The 18484-nt window shown below is 33.4% G+C and overlaps 5 protein-coding genes across 9 annotated transcripts; 2 read left to right on the plus strand and 3 right to left on the minus strand.

Moving 5' to 3' along the window:
• The first annotated feature begins 194 nt into the window (after window positions 1-194).
• On the plus strand, window positions 195-3441 carry Ntf-2 (nuclear transport factor-2). Of its 3 annotated transcripts, none has more exons than XM_078189644.1 (5): window positions 195-507; window positions 586-657; window positions 884-982; window positions 1836-1991; window positions 2827-3441. In XM_078189644.1, exons 1-4 carry the CDS (start codon window positions 400-402, stop codon window positions 1947-1949), a joined length of 393 nt encoding a protein of 130 aa, XP_078045770.1. In that variant the 5' UTR covers window positions 195-399; the 3' UTR covers window positions 1950-1991; window positions 2827-3441. The 3 variants fall into 3 exon arrangements, with proteins under 3 accessions (XP_078045770.1, XP_078045769.1, XP_078045768.1); XM_078189643.1 differs by having other exon boundaries at window positions 1836-1956; XM_078189642.1 differs by lacking the exon at window positions 1836-1991 and having other exon boundaries at window positions 204-507.
• Window positions 3439-5724, minus strand: Hpd (4-hydroxyphenylpyruvate dioxygenase). Its single transcript, XM_078189638.1, has 12 exons — window positions 5611-5724; window positions 5485-5511; window positions 5348-5410; window positions 5170-5274; window positions 4922-5047; window positions 4768-4857; window positions 4593-4693; window positions 4433-4510; window positions 4126-4360; window positions 3929-4051; window positions 3741-3857; window positions 3439-3623 (listed from the first exon to the last, which is right to left on the minus strand). Exons 1-12 carry the CDS (start codon window positions 5611-5613, stop codon window positions 3549-3551), a joined length of 1143 nt encoding a protein of 380 aa, XP_078045764.1. The 5' UTR covers window positions 5614-5724; the 3' UTR covers window positions 3439-3548.
• A 751-nt stretch (window positions 5725-6475) lies between these two features.
• Hps4 (Hermansky-Pudlak syndrome 4 protein) lies at window positions 6476-13727 on the minus strand. 3 transcript variants are annotated; one of them, XM_078189635.1, is made up of 10 exons: window positions 12950-13727; window positions 11683-11917; window positions 11216-11446; window positions 10999-11093; window positions 10855-10924; window positions 10613-10780; window positions 10061-10529; window positions 9189-9991; window positions 8844-9070; window positions 6476-8554 (listed from the first exon to the last, which is right to left on the minus strand). In XM_078189635.1, the coding sequence occupies exons 1-10, from the start codon at window positions 13003-13005 to the stop codon at window positions 8380-8382; spliced, it is 2529 nt and encodes an 842-aa protein (XP_078045761.1). In that variant the 5' UTR covers window positions 13006-13727; the 3' UTR covers window positions 6476-8379. The 3 variants fall into 3 exon arrangements, with proteins under 3 accessions (XP_078045761.1, XP_078045757.1, XP_078045758.1); XM_078189631.1 differs by having other exon boundaries at window positions 9189-10529; window positions 12950-13726; XM_078189632.1 differs by having other exon boundaries at window positions 9189-10529; window positions 13156-13725.
• A 24-nt stretch (window positions 13728-13751) lies between these two features.
• LOC144474590 (4-aminobutyrate aminotransferase, mitochondrial) lies at window positions 13752-16047 on the minus strand. The gene is made up of 10 exons (XM_078189636.1): window positions 15996-16047; window positions 15781-15908; window positions 15528-15695; window positions 15371-15457; window positions 15095-15290; window positions 14859-15031; window positions 14663-14797; window positions 14445-14602; window positions 14104-14372; window positions 13752-14022 (listed from the first exon to the last, which is right to left on the minus strand). Exons 1-10 carry the CDS (start codon window positions 16045-16047, stop codon window positions 13895-13897), a joined length of 1494 nt encoding a protein of 497 aa, XP_078045762.1. The 3' UTR covers window positions 13752-13894.
• Window positions 16048-16665: 618 nt separating this feature from the next.
• Window positions 16666-18371, plus strand: Thoc6 (THO complex subunit 6). The gene is made up of 5 exons (XM_078188500.1): window positions 16666-17032; window positions 17199-17426; window positions 17493-17660; window positions 17735-17897; window positions 17981-18371. The coding sequence occupies exons 1-5, from the start codon at window positions 16914-16916 to the stop codon at window positions 18299-18301; spliced, it is 999 nt and encodes a 332-aa protein (XP_078044626.1). The 5' UTR covers window positions 16666-16913; the 3' UTR covers window positions 18302-18371.
• Window positions 18372-18484: the final 113 nt, after the last annotated feature.

The raw sequence follows: 18484 nt of genomic DNA on the forward strand, positions 1-18484 counted from the left end.
GCACATCGATATTAATGTAGAAGATTTTTATAAAATTATGTGCTAATGTGTCGTATGATTATGAAACGAGCAATTGATCTTGGACGTGCTAAATCGTTGAATTGGAAAATCTGCGACACACTACTCGTGTGAAATCACGTGTAAACGTTGCCAAATTGTAATCTAAACTTTTCGAGAGTTCGAGAATAATCCGATGGTTTTCTCGATACATCGAAATGATTGGTCGGCATAAGTAGCTTCCTGCTCACTCATATCTTACACGAGGGATGTTAATAGGCATTATTGTACATTTATTGTAGAATTTTTGTAAAGGACGAAAGCGCCGAACGATCAAATCACTTAATAAGACTGATAGTACTGGTGTTGGATAGTAGGTGTGAATTGTAACAAGTTGGCGTAATGGCATTAAACCCCCAATATGAAGTTATCGGAAAGGGTTTCGTTCAACAGTATTATGCACTGTTTGATGATCCCGCACAGAGACCAAATTTAATAAACATGTATAATGTAAGTACTAAATGACTACAATATTCTTTGTGACCGGCAACAATTTTTTCCCATTTTTACACGATGTTTCATTCATAGACCGAGTCGTCCTTCATGACGTTTGAAGGTTTGCAAATACAGGGTGCTATTAAAATCATGGAAAAATTAACTGTAAGTATTGCGAGATACAACACAATTCTATTATATCTGGTTCTGCTTTGTCACCATGCATTAGTTAGTCTGATTTTTTTTCTTTTAAATACTTCATATAATTTAACAACTTATATCAAATTGACACATTTATCTATTTGTACTATAAAGTCTACAGTTTAATCACTCAATGAAAATCTATATTATTTTCTTTTCTTGTGGTAGTAATATTACTTTCTGTTTTCAGAGTTTATCGTTTCAAAAAATTAATCGGATAATTACTGCCATTGATTCGCAACCAATGTTCGATGGTGGTGTTCTCATAAATGTTTTAGGAAGGTTGCAGGTAAGAAAAATATTGATTACTGTATTATATTTCTCATATGAGTAATATCAAAGAATAGTCATTTTTATGTGCAACTACGAAAACAAGTTATCATTTGTATCTTATCTCTTATGTTGTTATCAAACCTAATGATCCTATTAAGTAATTCATATAACTTATACCATTTTATACTTTGTCTGGACTTTTGTAAAACATAGAATTAATTTATGTTTAACCAATGGGTGTTGCAAGTTTCATACAATTATGAATTATAAGTATCTTTAATAACAATAATAATGTGCAAAATTCTTATTCCAATTGGTTCAGTAATTTAGTTTATTATTCCTACTTTCATGATCTGCTGAGAACAATCAATGGTTCAGTTGTTGATGATTCAGTCATTATTCACAATATAGACATACAATTTGTTACAACAACAATGGAATAGTTGCAGTACCGCCATTTTCAATGCAGTCTTTTTACTTTGTTAAGTTACAGTTTCCTTCATTTGATTTATGTATAGTTGAATTGGAAAAAAAAATATATAGTGCATTGTACTAAGTGAATTAAGAAGCCAAGGTCTGTGTTTGCAAATGGTGTTATTATTTTTTCATTACTGTAACAAAGTTCCTAACTACACTGTAGGTAATTACTGAATCATCTTCGTGTATCATTTTGTTTGTCTATACATTACATTCTATTGGCTGGACATGCTACACAAATGTGTACTGTACTGGCTTACATTTTTTGTGCTGCCATATGAAGATAGAGATTGAGCTATGACTAATGTCCAGCAACAATCTCTCTATATACCTACCTCCGCAAAGAAGATGAAATAAGAAAATTCAGTCAGTGATTGTTGATGATTGGGCAGACTGATGAGGATCAGCCCCATGCATACATCCAGACATTTGTCCTGAAGCCAATTGGCACCAGCTTTTACGTGCAGCATGACATCTTCAGACTTGCTCTGCACGACACGGTTTAGGCACCAGGTACTGATCTTCGGTTGATCTTTGTACCAGTAAAGGCAAGCCCAATACTAATTACTCTCTAAATTAGCTTCATGTTTGCCAGAGTATGCTTGCTTGTTAATAATTCTTACCTTAACGTTTATGTTTTGCTATGTTGCTTTTGTATGTACCGTAAAATAATTTTTTCACTAAAGTTAGCATTAGAATAAAAATTTTGCACTCAACGATCGTCACTTCCATTAATAGTATTGCATCACCTGTAGTGATCATTTTATCAAAGTTATTTGAATTTGATAACATTTTATGATTTTGTTAATATGTATTTAATAGAAAACTTTAAATTACTGAACTAACAGGAATACTTTCTGTTGAAAAAATTCAAAGAACAATACAATAAATTGTTTTGCATAAATTAAGAGAGCATTATTGGAGAAAGTTACAATGAGTAAGTATAGTTACACATTAACGGGCTCAACAATGTAGCATTCTTTTCAATTTTATTTCATGGTAAGTTGCTTACCATCATAGCATGCAATCCTTTTATTTTTATTATATTCGTGCAACATTTGTACAATATTCGCATGATTGTTAACGAAATTATCGATATTATAACAAAATGATATATTTTTGAACAGTATAAGTTGCTTAATACTGATATTAAAACTGTTTCTTTTGTACACCACTATAGTGTCTAAAAATATTTAAAAACGTACCTTAAAAATAAAATTGATTCTTGATTACTTTGATCTATATATCAGCATTAACCAATCCACCATCATAATCGATTGATTTGCGTAATTAATCGTTATAATAATATCCAAATAATGATAGGCAGCAATCAGAAACATTGTTTTATAACTTTTGCTTATAAGATTTGTACTTTTATTACAGGCAGATGAGGATCCACCACATGCCTTCTCACAAGTCTTTGTACTGAAGCCACTGGGGAACTCATTCTTCTGTCAGCATGACATCTTTCGCCTTGGCATTCATGATACTGCATGAAGAAAAATGTGTGCAGATTTATGATTAATGGCAGACAGTTATCTGAGCCATGGAATCTCCAGAAATTGGAATAAGTGAGCTACTTTATCATTAATATCCTTTGTCATCACATATTATGTATTCTTTCTAGATATAACAGTTTTTGTATAAAAGAATATTCATTTATACCTTGGCCACAGAAAGAACGAGGCTTTAAAAATAGACACAGTTTAACAATTGCTTTGCTTTTCCGAGTTTCGTAATCCACAGATTATGCCTATTGTTGATATTACATTTTTAAAATAGAATATCACGATACAATGGAATATGATTAATTATATAATGTTTGATTTTAATGGTCGATTATTACGCTTCAAATTGTAATGTTACATATTTTACACCGCCATGCTGTGTGTATTTTTGTAAACAGATATTGGCCATTAAATACAACATGTGGAATTAATGTACTGTTAGTCTCCATTCTCCAATGTGCAACATTAAAAGATTATAACATAAACGTAAGAGTAACGAACATTGTTTCTTTATTATGTTTATAATAAAACTTTATTATATAAATCTTCTAAGTGCAAAATACCTGTACATATTTATATTTAATCACAATGAGGATTTTACAAGTTGCCGCGTTTAGCTTGCTCCATTTCTATAGCTTCGAACAAAGCTTGAAAGTTTCCAGCTCCAAATCCCTATAGCATGAACAAAGCAAACGAAGTATTTTATATTCATAAATAGAAACGATTTATGTAAATGTTGTTTTACATAGTTACTCGGCTCGTAAGAACTTTAATTACTATAATACTTACATTATGGTTACGTCTTTGAATTACTTCTATAAAAAGTGTTGGCCTGTCTTGCATATTCTTCGTGAATATTTGCAGAAGATAACCATCCTCGTCGTAATCGATTAAAATTTTTAGTTTCTAACATAATATTTAAGTATTAACTAAGTTTCATTAAATGTAACTTATGTAAAAATTAGTTGTTTTCATACCTGAAGCGTGTTAAGATCTTCTAAAATTTTTACACCACTATTTTTTAAACGATTTCTTAGCATGTCATAATAAGAGTCTGGTACATTTAGAAATTCCATACCTCGAGCTTGCAAATTTTGTATCTGGTATACAGTAAAAGCATATAGGATAAAAAAATTGATCTTTTCAGAAGATCACTATAATTATATTCACTTACAGCTTCAATTATGTTGTCTGTGTTCAGAGCAATGTGTTGTACACCTGCTCCCCCATAATACTCAACGTATTCCTGTATTTGAGATCGTTTCTTGCCAGTAGCTGGTTCATTAATAGGCATTTTTACAGTTTCTTCCCAATTAGTCATGACAATAGAACGTAAAGCAGAATATTCTGTATGTAGCTGACTATCATCTACTGACCAGAATCTATGAAACTGTAAACATTCCTCGTACCTAAAGTAAGTCAAGATTTGTACAAACGGAATTTAATATTATTATTTTCTTTCGTAAACGTTCGATTTTTACCATTTTGCAACACGCTCCATTTGTTTATCAGGTTGATTGCCAACAACATGGTCTACGAAATTTAATCCAACTTTTGGCCTAAATAAATAAATTGTTGTAAAATTAACGCGATGCGATAAATACAACTTTTTATAGGACGGCTTAGCTTCATATGACTTACAAATTTTTTATAGATTTATCTTCTGGCAGTTGTTGAAATCCTGGCAAGAAGAATCCTTTATACCTTGATCTGTCTATGAGTGTGTGATACGTGTCCCCATACTAATAGACAACGCTTATTGAAATGTTGCTTTTATGTAAGCTTTCTTATCTTCTATGATACCTAACAGACTTACAGTTTGTATAGTAGCAAATTTCACAACACCATATTCATCCTTTTCTTCCCATATGTCTTTTATGATTTTCGCTCCTCTTTCCTTGGCAATCTATAAAATTCGGAGTTACATATTTGCTTCGATAATATTAATTGCGTATTTCGATTGTATGTACCTTTACAATGGTATAAATGTCCTCGACATTGAATGCAATATCTCGAACCCCATCACCATGTCGTAAAACGTGACGTCCTATTTCTCCACCATCAGGTTTATACGATGATTCAAATACAAAAATAATCTGCGAGTAAGATGAGAATACCAGTCAAATATTCTTGATCAGTATTCGATCAATTTATAATATTGGAAATATGTAAATCTAATACAAAGTATGAGGTGGAAATTAATGAATATACCATGTACCTTATTTTGTTTAACAACATGGGATGCTATTTGTCTTTTACCAGTTTCCAAACCACGGTAACCCAAGGGTTCAAAGCCCATTCTCAAGCAATAATAACCAGCTGCCTGTAGCAATAAATCAAATTTATTGAATAATTATATATAAATGTTTTATTAACATCAGAATCATTCTAATTACCTGCTTCGCATTTCCAACCCAAAACGTTATGTGGTCAAAAGACAGAAACTTTCCTCCCAAAGGCTACAATTAAAAAATTTAATTAATAATGGTGCTCAATAATATTTTACACATCTTGCTAAAGTAAATTTACCTACCTTTGGACCTTTATCTGTGTATGTAGTCTGACAGAAATTGGAAGTTGAAAATGAATAAATGTTTAAATTATTACGAGGAGAAAATAGATATATATTATATATTTATAATTTGTGCAATATCCTTACCATTTTTACATGCGAAAAAGTCGATATTGTTTCTCTCGCCAATTGCTATGAAATCATTCTAATCGCAGGTGTACGTTGCTTAAATATCCCGGCGACGAACTCAGCGATCGGTATCCTGAACGACGATTGGTCGATCAAGGAGGCTTGTTTACGTCGCATTCTTCTAAAAATGCAAATGGTAAATTACCAATAGCGATCAGGTTTTGCAAAATCGTTGCACGAGCTGATCACGACCTGATATCCTGACGTCGTAGTCTCGTGTCTGAAATAATCACGCTTAACGTTACTGATTCAAATTAAAAACCGCTACCTTAATTACACTCCCAAGGGAACAATAAATAAAATACAAGGGTGCAAAGTTCATTATCAATTAATAGAAATTGAGACTTTTTTTTTCATAATTTGTAACTATGTATTCATCGCTCCATTTGTTCTACATTATAGATGTCACTCATATTTGTGCCTCATTATATGGAACATATTTGTTACTATTACTTCAGCTTCATTATTGTTTAAAGTTTGAAGAAATTAATGATTCAAAACGATTCGATTGGGTTAAAATTTTCCACTGAAGGAGGCTCGTCGTTCGAAATGACGAAAGCCGATTGGTCATGCATCAGCGCGCGTTTCGAATCCAGTTTGAAGGTGTGCTTTATATTATTAATTAACATAAAAAGAAACTGAGAACTTGTAAACACGTTTAGAAACTGGTAAAACCAGGGAGGCTCGGCCCGAGTTAGTTTCTTCGTCATCGAGGCCATAGAGAGATAACAAATTCAATGGTTTCAAGATACATGATATTCAAAGTATTCGGAATAAATTGATACGCAACACTTGCTAGAGAAGAAATGAAAATGTGTGATCTTTAAACAATGCTTTTTATTTTCGTAATGGCGGTAAATTTAACAAAAAAATTAGGGCACGATAAAAATCTTACAATAAAGTAACAAAGTCAAGTATAATATTCTAGTTTCTATCGTATTCAATATAAAAAATTATTAACATTAAATTTGTGTTATCCACCAGGATAAACTTTAATATTCCGCCTGCGTTAGTTTGATATGTTCAATATTCCAAATATTGAAAAGACATAGTGTTTTTAGATTAACAAATGTTCGTTTTTGGATTGTTACTGAAAAATAAAGACGTCGAATGTTCGTTTATGGCAATTTGCGTACAGGTGACTAGAATAAGTTGTCAAAAACTGACACTAATAAGAGAGATAGATTAATATATGAACAACACATACTGGTACAAATATAAAATGAAATTTGTAAATACATAAGAGAAAAATTCGAGACAGCGAATGTGTACAGTTAACTTAAAAATATATGACATAGTAGATATTACGAAAGTTTAATTACATAAGAATTGAAAAATATTGATCGAGCTGCCGAAATCTGATACTGTTTTAAATTGTGTGACATATAATTATATACGCTACGTTGTGATATATTTTTTTCTCTTGTAACAGCACAACTTAACTTAGCCATACTAACAAATTAAAAAATTAATTAATTATCTTACGCAAATTATATAAATAAATTATTAGATGCTTCTTATATATTTATATACAAAGAATTCATTATACCTTTAGTACATACAATATAAATTCATTTATACAACACTGAATTATTAAGTCAAACAGTAAACAATATTAATTATCTTATATCTACTTGTAATAAAAATCTTTACCCACGATAACATGATGTATAAATACATAAATAAATTATTAACACTAATTATCACTTAATTTGGACGTAGCAGTGGAATACTAGAATTTGTTTTTTTTTTCCTAAAACACTGAAAGCTTAGACCCCGGAAAGTATTTCTTTGTATCATGCGATTCTATTATAACTCGAAGTAAACCAGAACATTTTTTAAAACCGTACATAATAAAAATCGTTGTTGTCTAAATACAGAATAGAACAATTTTTTAAAATGCATGACAATTTCAAGATATCTCGGATATAATATTACAACCGACAAAAACCGTGTCGTTAAGCAAAGCAAACATTTCTACTAAAACATGTAACACTTCGTATTAAAATACATGACTTATTGTATTCGAGAAAATATTATTACCTTAATACCGGTTTTATTATGTATGGTTGGTACATATGAGTGATATAAAAAGTTCACGACATTTCAGCCAATTCTTAAATTAATTATGACTGGTACGGTGCGAATTCGAATTACAAAAATACATGTAGAAAATTCGGTAATTACGTTTCTATCAACATCGTTTACGTACATCTTTTTTTTTTATCGTAAAAGTAGTCTTAGTTGAATAAATTAATGGAATGTTGTTCGGCTTCTGAATTGGAAATATACGAGAATTTGAACTGATTGTTTCTTACGAAGAACATGGACAATATTAAATAAATATAATACTACATATCTGCATACATATGCGAGCGTATACACGACGTTATACGTGATTAGTTAAACGTTATTGCTATAGTAAGAAGAATTCGACTACTGATACATGCTAGCCACTAATTAAAGGATCACATTCTCGTCTTTTAATGCCCTTGTATTACCGAGCTACAAGGTAAAGAGAATGTCTCCCAATCAATGCTATTAAAACATCGCGCGGCGTGTTCGTCTATTCTATATGCAAGAAAAAATATATATACAAAATATGATCTAGTATCATTAATTTGGCATGCCACGGAATGTAACGAACGGAGCGTCAAAAAGTGATCAAATAATGAAATTGTGAACGGTATTACAGCGGAAGCATATCTCGCTCGGACAATTAAAAATTTATAGTAGAACAATCCCATGATCTCTTTCCAGCCTACGTTTTGCTTTAAGAGACACAATTCCCATTAAATCTGCAGGAGTTGGAAGTCCTCCGGATGTATTCGGTGCCACTGCTTGTTGGTAAAATACCTCTATATTCCCGCACTGGTTACCGTAAACAACAGTATCTTCCGTTCTATTTAATTAATAAAAAATATATGCAATTTTTACCATGCTTATGTAACGTTACTATGGAGAACGTTTTTTTTTTTTAAAGAATCGAGATAGTAGAAAAATTGAAAGAAAAAAAATATATATATCATATACTATACTACATCTTTTGGCTCCGAAAGTTTTTTCAATAGTAAACAAATGCTTCTTTAACCGAGCAAAAAGATGTGAGTATATCTACCAAAGCAAGTTAAAGCTGATATATGCAAATCTACTAACTGAAGTATGTTTCTTCTAATATCTAAAAGAATTACCTAACGATGATGTCCGTGAGATTACTAGCACGAGAGAATCTATCGTGAAGGCAGGATACAATATCCAGTTCAGTGACTCCCCAAAGTCCAGAACGATTGATCGTATCCCATTGACTTTCAATATTTAAAATACTATACAACTCCTTGTTCTCGTTTGATGGTAGAGGCTCCAGGCACTGCTGCAACCTTGTTTCGAGTCTCCCTAATGTACTCACACAGGTGTGCCACTGCAATACACATTATCAGAGTTAAATTTAACCAACTTGTACTAGCATACTATACAGAGTGACTCAGCCAAATCAACCAACAGGTATAACGCGTACCATGCTATATCGGAATACTCACGAGTGTGTGTATAAGATCAGGATTGTTAGCAGTTCCACTTTCCATCAACAATACCAACACCATATTTTGGTGGCCACAGAGAAACAGTTCGGTTGTCTCGAGGCAAATTTCATCCTTGGACGTAGTAACCCAGTCCTCTTCGAGTTCGTCCTCCCCATCGCTACCTATCTCTTTATTGACTGCCTCTAATTTCTGCTTGATCAATTGATTTGTTGTCGTAGAGAATCCTGATAAATCACGAAATTCACTCGGAGTAGTCTCCCTGCTGCAGAATCCGCTGGTCCTTTCATCAGCTAACAAACTAAGTTTGGACATTAATGGTGTCAGCTGCAAGCCGTCCAATTTCTTTTTTTGAAGGAAATCGTAAGTGTTCCCGCACTCAGACGTCGATTTTCGTCTGTCGTCGTTATCAGTGACGTTCAGCGGCTTCAACGGCAAGCTCATCGATCTACGATAAGTTTCTTGCTTCGTTTTGTTGTCCAATTTGATTTCGCGAGAACCGTTCACCTTCTCCAAACTGTCTTTATTCACGGTATCACAGTTGTTTGCCGCATTCTGAACGTGACAATTATTACTCAAATTGGCTAAGAATTCGTTACGATTAATCGTGCTGCTGCTATCATCTGTGAGCTCTTCGTAATGGAAGGATATGTATTGCTGGTACAACGACATTGATACGGGCAGTCCGTCACCACGGAACACAGGATAACATGGATCAGTGATCGTGTGATACTGCTTCTTGTACTCCGGTCTCTTTTGAGGGGACGTCTCAGGTGATATGCTTTGTTTCAGCTGCGGTAGACCTAATCCATACGTTCTAACTGATATTCGATTACAATATAAATTGACAGACGAATCTAAGTCGTGCATACTTAAGCTCTTCTTAGTGAACTCTCTCCTTTTGATCACTTTCTTTTTTGGTGGGACGTTCTTCAATTTATTCAAGCGTTTACATCTAAGTGCCTCCTTGACGACATCCGGTATATCGTCCACATTTGCTTTTATCTCCTCCTTTTCCTCTTCCGCTGTCTCCACGTTGGCATCCTCGTTTGTGTTGCATATTAGCATAACGTTTCCGTGCAGTACTCTATTTACATCTTTTAAGGGTGTGGAGCAAACGCTAGGAGTTAGAGGATTCACACATTTGGGACGGTCTGATTTACTTTCCTGTTTACGTTTTATCGGAGAGTTGTAAGCAGTAAGTGGAACGGAGGGTACATAGTGGCTGTTTTCGTTGTACTGTGAAGAGTCCAGTTCTCCTTCTTCAGGTACAGTGAAAATACGAGAAGTATCGCGCTTCATTCCGGATAGAGGCGGCTCTTTACTGTTCTTGGACATGTTCTAAAAATAAGATTGTTACAAATTGCACGATGTTTAATTCTACAGTCTTGTTAAAGCCTACTTCAGCAGTTTAAAGATTTTACCTTTCTCTGTATCACTTTCTTCATAACAGAGTCAAAATAAGAACTATAATAACGTTCATTGTTTGCTTCCTGCATAAGTTTGGCATACTGTTTCTGTTCTATATACACCCTCAGTAATTGCACTCCAACAGGTAGGTGAAATTCTGTTGATATTCTTTCTGCAGGGGCCTGGACCAAAAGGAACATTTGTTAATATCTCACATTCCAACGTAAAATGTAAAAATAATACAATTTTAGTATACCTTTATTCTATATGGATCGGTAATAACAATTTGTTTGGTCAGGTCTGCACTTAATTGAGTAGCAACTACCCTGAGAGATTGATAACGATGATAAATAACTTATTTTTCAAATAAGAACGGTTTGTTTATTGTAGTAAAACTCACTTATTGTTGTAAAAGATTGCACCTCCCATAACACCATTAGTTTCTTGGCAATATTGTAAAACTTCGATTGCTTCTAAAAATATGTTACTAGCACTCTAGAGAAAATTTAAAATTAGTATCAATATGAAATAACGAAATGTAGAAAAATAATGAGCGATTAATTAAATCGTTTATGTACAATTAAAAAAACATAATGAAAAGAATGCCATGCACTAACCTTTGGAAGTTTGATAATAGGTATGTTGGAAAAAAGATTGGCACTATATTGAAGTATTGGCAAATAAGTTTCGAACATTTGATATAGTTTCTCTGTAAATTTGTTTCTATCGTTGTTAAATGATTCTAATATCTTATTAAGATCACAATGAAAAAATTTTAATAATGATTCTAATGTGTTTGCACGCCTCTCTAAAATCCAATCGTGAATATTCCTATCAGTTCCCACTGCCTACAAAATAATTGACAATCATATATATGTACATACCAAATATTAATTCATGCAAAGAATTATACATTCAATTATAAAATAATATTCTTCTACAATAATTCGGAGCAAACTAATAATTGTAATATTGATAGCAGGTCACTATAAAGTCATAGCATGCATCTTTTTTATACAATAGACTTTTCATTATTTCTAGTGCTACTAAAGAAAAAATTCAAATATAATAATAATACACTCACAAGAATATACTGTCCAAACTTTTTTAATACAAATTTTCCACCCTGTAGTGTGATTGATTTTGGAGCAGAAAATGAAATTGTTAGAAACTGATTAACAGCCATTAATTGACCTGCTAAAGCTAGCCTTTGGGTAAGAGATACCCATGCTGGATGGAAATACATGACTGCCTCTGCAGGATCATCATCTTCTTTACAACACCTAGCAGTGTCGTAAACGAATACTATCATCATCTCTCTAAAAAAAAACAAACAAAATATTATAATAATTTTCATACAATTTATTATATTTACAGTTTTCCTACTATTAAAAAATATATAACAGCAATAACTAAATGAAACTACTTTGCAGACTATATCATCATAACTTTGAAAGAAGAACAAACAATACATAGTCTTACAAATGAATTAGCTTACCCTGAAGTAATTGATAAAAAGTTCCTATGTACAATTGTAAAACTATGTCAACAATCATTTTTAGAAAATCACGTACATAATACTAATGTCTGTTACAATTGCTCTGATTCAGATATATGAGTAAGTCTATGTAGTAAACATTTCAAACTAAAGAAGTAGCAGCAGACTAGTGATTAGCACCAGTAACCGATAACAAAATGAATAAGATAAGATTAGAGCTCAAAATGCGTCATTGGAAAGTGCTGTTGTATAAAGAAAGGTTGTTATATTAGAAATATAATTGTATTTAAAACAAGATTTATTATGTGATAATGTACAAGAAGGTAAATAGATTTTTTTATATAAGAATTGTTATAATTGGGTAGAAAATTATTAGCTATTAATAATGGTAAAACTGATACTTCATTGTGTTAATCGTTACTATCACACATGGAGCACGAGAACAAAAAGATTCTGCTTTATCATAAAGATAGTAAACTCTTTGGAAGTAGCTCTTTATTGATGGTTATCTAAATTATGTACTATTATTTCTATGCATGAAATTATCAACACTGTCAAGTACTGATACAATCTTAATAGATATTAATATCTAAAGAAATTTGCTCTACAAATAAGACATAATCTACCAAATACAAAAACTGAAATTAAGTACTTTTTATACGAATATCATATTACATAAAAATAAAAAAAAATGAATTGCAACTACGTAAACATCTACGTGTACCATACTGTCAAAAATATTTCGAAAAGATCGTAATACGGTGAAAGTCTAAAAGTTTTTCAAATATAAATAGGAAGGGGGTGGGAGAGTAAAATATACGAAAATCTGTTCATAGACGGTTAACAAACTCACACCAACTTAAAATCAGCATTTTCTTTAACAAAAATCAAGGACTTAAAAAGTGACATGCCGCTGGAAAAGAATGACCGGTGAATTAAGCGTAACAGTGATCAATGTGCAGCGTGGCATAGTAAACAAAACATTATCATTGAATTAGTGATGCACTTTCTACGCTGCTATAATTAGATAAGGCTAAGCATTACGCAATATCTTCGTACTTTGCCATGGTGACTGTTTACACTTCAGTGTGCCACGATTCAGACTGCAATTGCGTTTGTCGTGTTGCAACGTAAATCTGCCCACGATTCGGCTCGCTTTTGTTGTGCTTTCTTGCACCCGATACGTCGAATTTCCCGTCCAGGCTTCACCGTTGCTCACGATGCTACTGAACGTCGCGAAAAATGCACTTCGATGGAAATGCACTTTCCCGTTATATAATGAAAATTCTCAGCCATAATAATCTTGAGTTCTAATCAACCCGAACAGAGCCGCTCCTTTACTATCATGATGATATCGATCTCCCTTTGTAATACAGACAATAATATCCTCGGCACAAATTTCGAATTCGGTAAAGACCACTTATTGCGGAGGGGATGTTCTGCCTACAAATCTATATTATCGGTGTGCACCGCAAAAGAAGTGCACAAACAAGTTGCAGGATAAACCGGTCCACAGACGAAATTTGTCCATGTTTGTGTGCGCTTAATCCTTGATCGGCTGAAGCGCCTGAACCCGCGATATTTGAATTTGCTTAGATACTAAATTGATCGCACATATCCAATAAACGCGATGAAACAAAGAAGTCGAGTAATTTTATAACAATTCCCATCGATCAGAATTGTTATTTGTAAGTTTCAGCTTTTCGTTCTCGCAATTATAAAACCACATATTTTGTTAGTCCATGTATTTAATAAATACACTAAACAATAGAAATTCAAAATATCACCTACAACTGTATCAGCTTTCCGAAAGTTCTTGTAGACAGCAACGCAGATTTTCTAAAAAGATATCAGCATGATATTCTCCAAAAATCAAACATGGTCTTAATCGAATTGATTTGGTCCCACAATCTCCAACTTGAATACCTTGTATTAATAACGTACAAATGATTATAATAATATTTATGATACGTTAATACTCAATGTACATTCTTAATGTTTCCTCACCTTTGCAACGTATCTGATGCAACAATTTTTTTTTCATATTTTTACAATTCAGGTCAAACGCAATTATGAAACCTCTCCCTCTCACAGCGCTTATAATTTGTGGAAATTCCTGTTGTAATGTATTTAATTGGCAAAGAATATAATTACCGACGTGACAAACATGATTTAATAAATTTTCTGCCTCGATAGTTTGCAGTACCGCTTCTAATATTAATATTTTGCTTGGATCACCCATCCAAGTATTAAAAATCCTATATGGACGCAGAGGCCTAGAAAAAACAAAAAATATTGAAGGAAGAATAGTCTATTGTAAATGCTGAGATGATAGAGTAATACACTACATGTATTCAGAAGAATGATAGAAGCCACTAGTTTGCATTTTGTTACTAAAGGTGACAATGTCGGGCGGAGTGTTTAATTCGAAATACTCGTGAGCCCACATTCGGCCTGTTGCACCTCCCCCTGTCTGTATTTCATCTATTATTAAAGGAATACCCCTCTAGAAAATTGAAAAGTTCATTACAATTTTTATATCGTGAACATTTAGGTGAAATGTTACCTTCTTTGCAATACTCTGCAAACAATGGAAGAAATCGGGCGAGGCATGTCTATCTCCTCCCTCACATTGTATTGCTTCCACTATAATACCAGCTACAGGTGTTGACTTCTCATATTGCTCTATCAGCTGCTCTACCTTGCAAAGATAACAATGGTTCTAGTCTTCTAAAACGCGCGGATATTAAATATATATGTACTTGTTCCAAGCATTTCGCATCCTCTTTCTTATTTTCCTCTTCACATTCGTCTAATGGATACGAATACTGTGGAAAAGGTGCTATTGGCCATGGAAGAGAAGGTATGTCGACTTTCATTATATACTTATAATGTGTCAATGCCAGTGCAGCAAACGTTCTGCCATGATATCCTCCTAATTATTATTTATGTGTTCAATTTATAATATTATATACTACGATATACTATGATAAGGCACCTTCAAAAGACAGAATGGACAATTCAGGACAACCAGGTGGTTCATTAAACGGGGCGCTTTTCTTTTCGTCGTTTGTGAAACTTCCTCCTCGACGGAGTTTTTCCGCGTATTTTATAAACGCAGCTTGTATAGCATGCTCATTTGCACACGCACCACATGTGGTTGTAAAAACACATGGCAATCCTTTTGGAGCTACCTAATGAAATTACATGTATGAAGCCCTACTTCTTTTTAATCAAATATAATTATTCCATTATTTTGTCGAGCGTGTCTTACACATGGTTGAAGCAAAGTATCTTGAAGTTTACATGGCCACTCTAGACCTGGAAAAAGTCCCAATGCTGGTCTATTTGCCATTATCCGCTAAAAAATTAATATTATATCGATATTAGTAACAGGGTGAAGTGGATAGAATTACTTTTTATGCGCTCACTTGATTTCCAACACACGACAGAGCACTCAAAATTGACCGGTGATTATATCCAAGAGGGAGGGTAGAAATTTGCATGAACATATCTAAAAATATATTTCCATCGATATCTGCTAGGTAATTTCCAACTGATCTCTGATAATCTGCAAAGTATTGGATGGAACCCACTTGCTGAAACATTTTTTAATGGTACTATATTATATCCAACATAATTTCCATGTTAAATATTTATTATGAAAGAATGAAAAATGTAAACCTGAATTTTAGAAAATTCATTGAGGAGGGCTTCTGACCTTGGTCCAGGAATTTCAGTGAGTGTATATGGCTTCACAGGTTCTCCAGGGAGAGGTGCTTTCGGCATGTTGTGAAGTTCTGTAGACATCACTGAATTCTTATGCATTAATTTTCAAGGCAAACACCAACACTATGATCAGTGAAGTATAATTTTCAATATATTTACTTCATACTTACGGCGGGATTGCGGACGTTTGCGTAAGGTGTATGATATAGCCTTGAACAACATTATGTGAGTAATTTTTGCGCTTGCAAACTACTGCTGGCATGGGAAACTGATGTCCATACATGTGCATAACGCTCACTTTTGGTTTACATCAGGTAAAAAAATACGTGTAGATAAAATATACAAAAGGATAATAAAATACGTGTAATTCTTTCACGCGATTGACATATTCTTGCTTTTGTTTCTAACTATGACAGAAGAAAGTAAACAGCTGTTAATGTGGGATCCAATAGTGCTGGTACTTCAAACTATTTCAAACAGAAAAGATGAGGATATAAAACTGTTTACGCGTTCTTCTGCATTTATAATAATTTATATCATATAAAAAGAGTTTACTTATTGCTGAAAATAGAAAAAAAAAAAGATTTTCGCCGCGATTGCTACAGAGTAAAATGTAATATAGGGCAAGAATCATCTACTGCGTAAAATTTGAAAACAGCGCCATTTGTTACGTATAGCGCCTTTTATGGTGATTATTTGAACTAAATTAAGGAGTGCATACAGCGCCAAGTAGTGGCAAAACAGCCAAACTGTTAGCCAAGTTACCAACCAGTCGATTTTAGCTAACAGATTGAGCGTTTTGCAACTTAGTTCAAATTACAAGAGGCGCCACAGGTAAAAAATTGCGCCGTTGTTCAAGTCTTATAGACAAATGATTCTTGCAAAATTTTACATTATCTTCCTTGCTTTCAATAATAAATAAACTTTCTTTAGACATTAAAAAAAATGGAGAATTTTTTATACATTTCTGTACTCTCAAATCATTCTTTACCATATTTCATGTTTCTGACGAGACATGGCATTGGTTTCCTAACCTTAATAAATTGACATGCGTACGGATTGTAGGACGCTGGTTGATAGCATTAAAAATGATGTCCGAAACGTTTAATCATAAAGTATTTTATAATACGGTACTGTCGCAAGCGTTTTCTGCAGATGGAAATTTTTTGTTTGCTGGAAATATTTATGGAGACGTATCGGTTTTCGAGTAAGTTTTTCTGTCACATTTGTAAACAATTAAAACGTAAGATTAATTATAGGTTAAGTTAGCGTTGACAACTAATTTTCTACAAAACGTGTTATCCTAATCGATAGTTTCAATTTCTGTACATTCATGCATCTGTGATCTTTTACATTAATTTCATGTTCGACAGATTATCAAAAGCTCTAGGGCCCCATAAAGTAGAGGAAAATGAGCTGCAGGGGCCCACGCACCAATTTGCTGCTCATCCCACTCAACAGGTAATGAGTATGGTATCTACAGACAATTTTCTTGTAACTGGAAGCTCTGGAGAAGTGTGTGGATGGAATTGGAAGATGGTTACATCTAATAAGACACCAAAGATTAAAGTTTCATGGACAATTCAACTTCCTGTTAACAAGTAAGATATAGCAACAATATTATAATGCTGTAGAATCTGTAGTTATCATAGTTAATGAATTTCCAGGGATAGCTACGAGAAACCGGATGTAAACTACCTAGTATACTCTAAACCAAACAATGTTCTCTATGCTGGCTGTGGAGACAACAATATTTATGTAATTAGTCTGGAAGATGGTAGAATTATAAGGAGTTTACAGGGGCATACCGACTATGTTCATTGTCTTTCCTTGATGTATGTATCGTATAATTAATACAATAATAATGTTGAAATATACTATATTTGAAAAGAATATTTATCCTTTTTAGGGGTAGTCAATTAGCATCGAGTGGAGAAGATGGAACAGTGAGGCTGTGGGATTTACGTAAAAAAGAGAATACTAATATTTTAACTCCGCATTTGGTGGACAAAGTTGCACGACCGTGGTTGGGCAAATGGATTGGAGCGATAGATTTCACAGATGACTGGCTCGTGCGTATTTTATAATGTATAATTTGACATAACGCAATGTCTCTGAGCTAAAAAATATTAATATTTGTTTATTTCTCTTCCAGTTATGCGGAGGCGGCCCGAGTTTATCGTTATGGCATATGCGTACGATGGAAGCAGCCACCGTCTTCGACTTACCAGATGAAGGAATTCACGTAGCAAATATATACGAAGAACGGGTGATAGCTGCTGGAACAGTACCCCATGTCTACCATTTAACATATCAAGGAGAAACGCTAGCCAAAGTGCCAACCTCTAGCTACACAGTGTATAGTATAGTATACCAAGAAACGCCACAGAAAATGCTTAGTATAGGTGGTTCCTCGAACAACCTCGATGTGTGTACGAACTTTAATTACCGTGAACTGATGTTGAAGTTCCAGTAGCGAAGCACCGACTGAATTATATGCTCACATTCTCATCCATTGAACGCAGGAGAGGAGGATCTCGTCGCATATACATATATTCTTTAATAAATATATTAATACAATGTGCATTTTATAAAACATAAGATAAAAGTTTTTATACAAATATACAAGTGTGGTGATTCGCCGTTATCACGCGAGGAT

This window comes from Augochlora pura, chromosome 8, assembly GCF_028453695.1.
Source record: "Augochlora pura isolate Apur16 chromosome 8, APUR_v2.2.1, whole genome shotgun sequence".
In the NCBI taxonomy this organism is placed as follows: Eukaryota; Metazoa; Arthropoda; class Insecta; order Hymenoptera; family Halictidae; genus Augochlora; species Augochlora pura.

What these genes read in the sequence shown, in the direction of transcription:
- Ntf-2 (XM_078189644.1), top strand. Translation starts at nt 400, where the DNA reads ATGGCATTAAACCCCCAATATGAAGTTATCGGAAAGGGTTTCGTTCAA. An exon ending in AAATCATGGAAAAATTAACT is followed by an intron (nt 658 to 883) that starts GTAAGTATTGCG and finishes TTCTGTTTTCAG; the next exon opens with AGTTTATCGTTTCAAAAAAT. An exon ending in ATGTTTTAGGAAGGTTGCAG is followed by an intron (nt 983 to 1,835) that starts GTAAGAAAAATA and finishes ATGATTGGGCAG; the next exon opens with ACTGATGAGGATCAGCCCCA.
- Hpd (XM_078189638.1), bottom strand. An exon ending in AATTTGCTACTATACAAACT is followed by an intron (nt 4,694 to 4,767) that starts GTAAGTCTGTTA and finishes GTTGTCTATTAG; the next exon opens with TATGGGGACACGTATCACAC. An exon ending in TTCAAAGACGTAACCATAAT is followed by an intron (nt 3,624 to 3,740) that starts GTAAGTATTATA and finishes TTCATGCTATAG; the next exon opens with GGATTTGGAGCTGGAAACTT.
- Hps4 (XM_078189631.1), bottom strand. Translation starts at nt 13,005, where the DNA reads ATGTCACTTTTTAAGTCCTTGATTTTTGTTAAAGAAAATGCTGATTTT. An exon ending in AGTTTGGACAGTATATTCTT is followed by an intron (nt 11,447 to 11,682) that starts GTGAGTGTATTA and finishes ATTATTTTGTAG; the next exon opens with GCAGTGGGAACTGATAGGAA. An exon ending in CTCACGGACATCATCGTTAG is followed by an intron (nt 8,555 to 8,843) that starts GTAATTCTTTTA and finishes TTAATTAAATAG; the next exon opens with AACGGAAGATACTGTTGTTT.
- LOC144474590 (XM_078189636.1), bottom strand. Translation starts at nt 16,047, where the DNA reads ATGTTGTTCAAGGCTATATCATACACCTTACGCAAACGTCCGCAATCC. An exon ending in ATGCGAAATGCTTGGAACAA is followed by an intron (nt 14,798 to 14,858) that starts GTACATATATAT and finishes TATCTTTGCAAG; the next exon opens with GTAGAGCAGCTGATAGAGCA. An exon ending in TGCAGAGTATTGCAAAGAAG is followed by an intron (nt 14,603 to 14,662) that starts GTAACATTTCAC and finishes TCAATTTTCTAG; the next exon opens with AGGGGTATTCCTTTAATAAT.
- Thoc6 (XM_078188500.1), top strand. Translation starts at nt 16,914, where the DNA reads ATGATGTCCGAAACGTTTAATCATAAAGTATTTTATAATACGGTACTG. An exon ending in GTTCATTGTCTTTCCTTGAT is followed by an intron (nt 17,661 to 17,734) that starts GTATGTATCGTA and finishes TATCCTTTTTAG; the next exon opens with GGGTAGTCAATTAGCATCGA. An exon ending in ATTTCACAGATGACTGGCTC is followed by an intron (nt 17,898 to 17,980) that starts GTGCGTATTTTA and finishes TTTCTCTTCCAG; the next exon opens with TTATGCGGAGGCGGCCCGAG.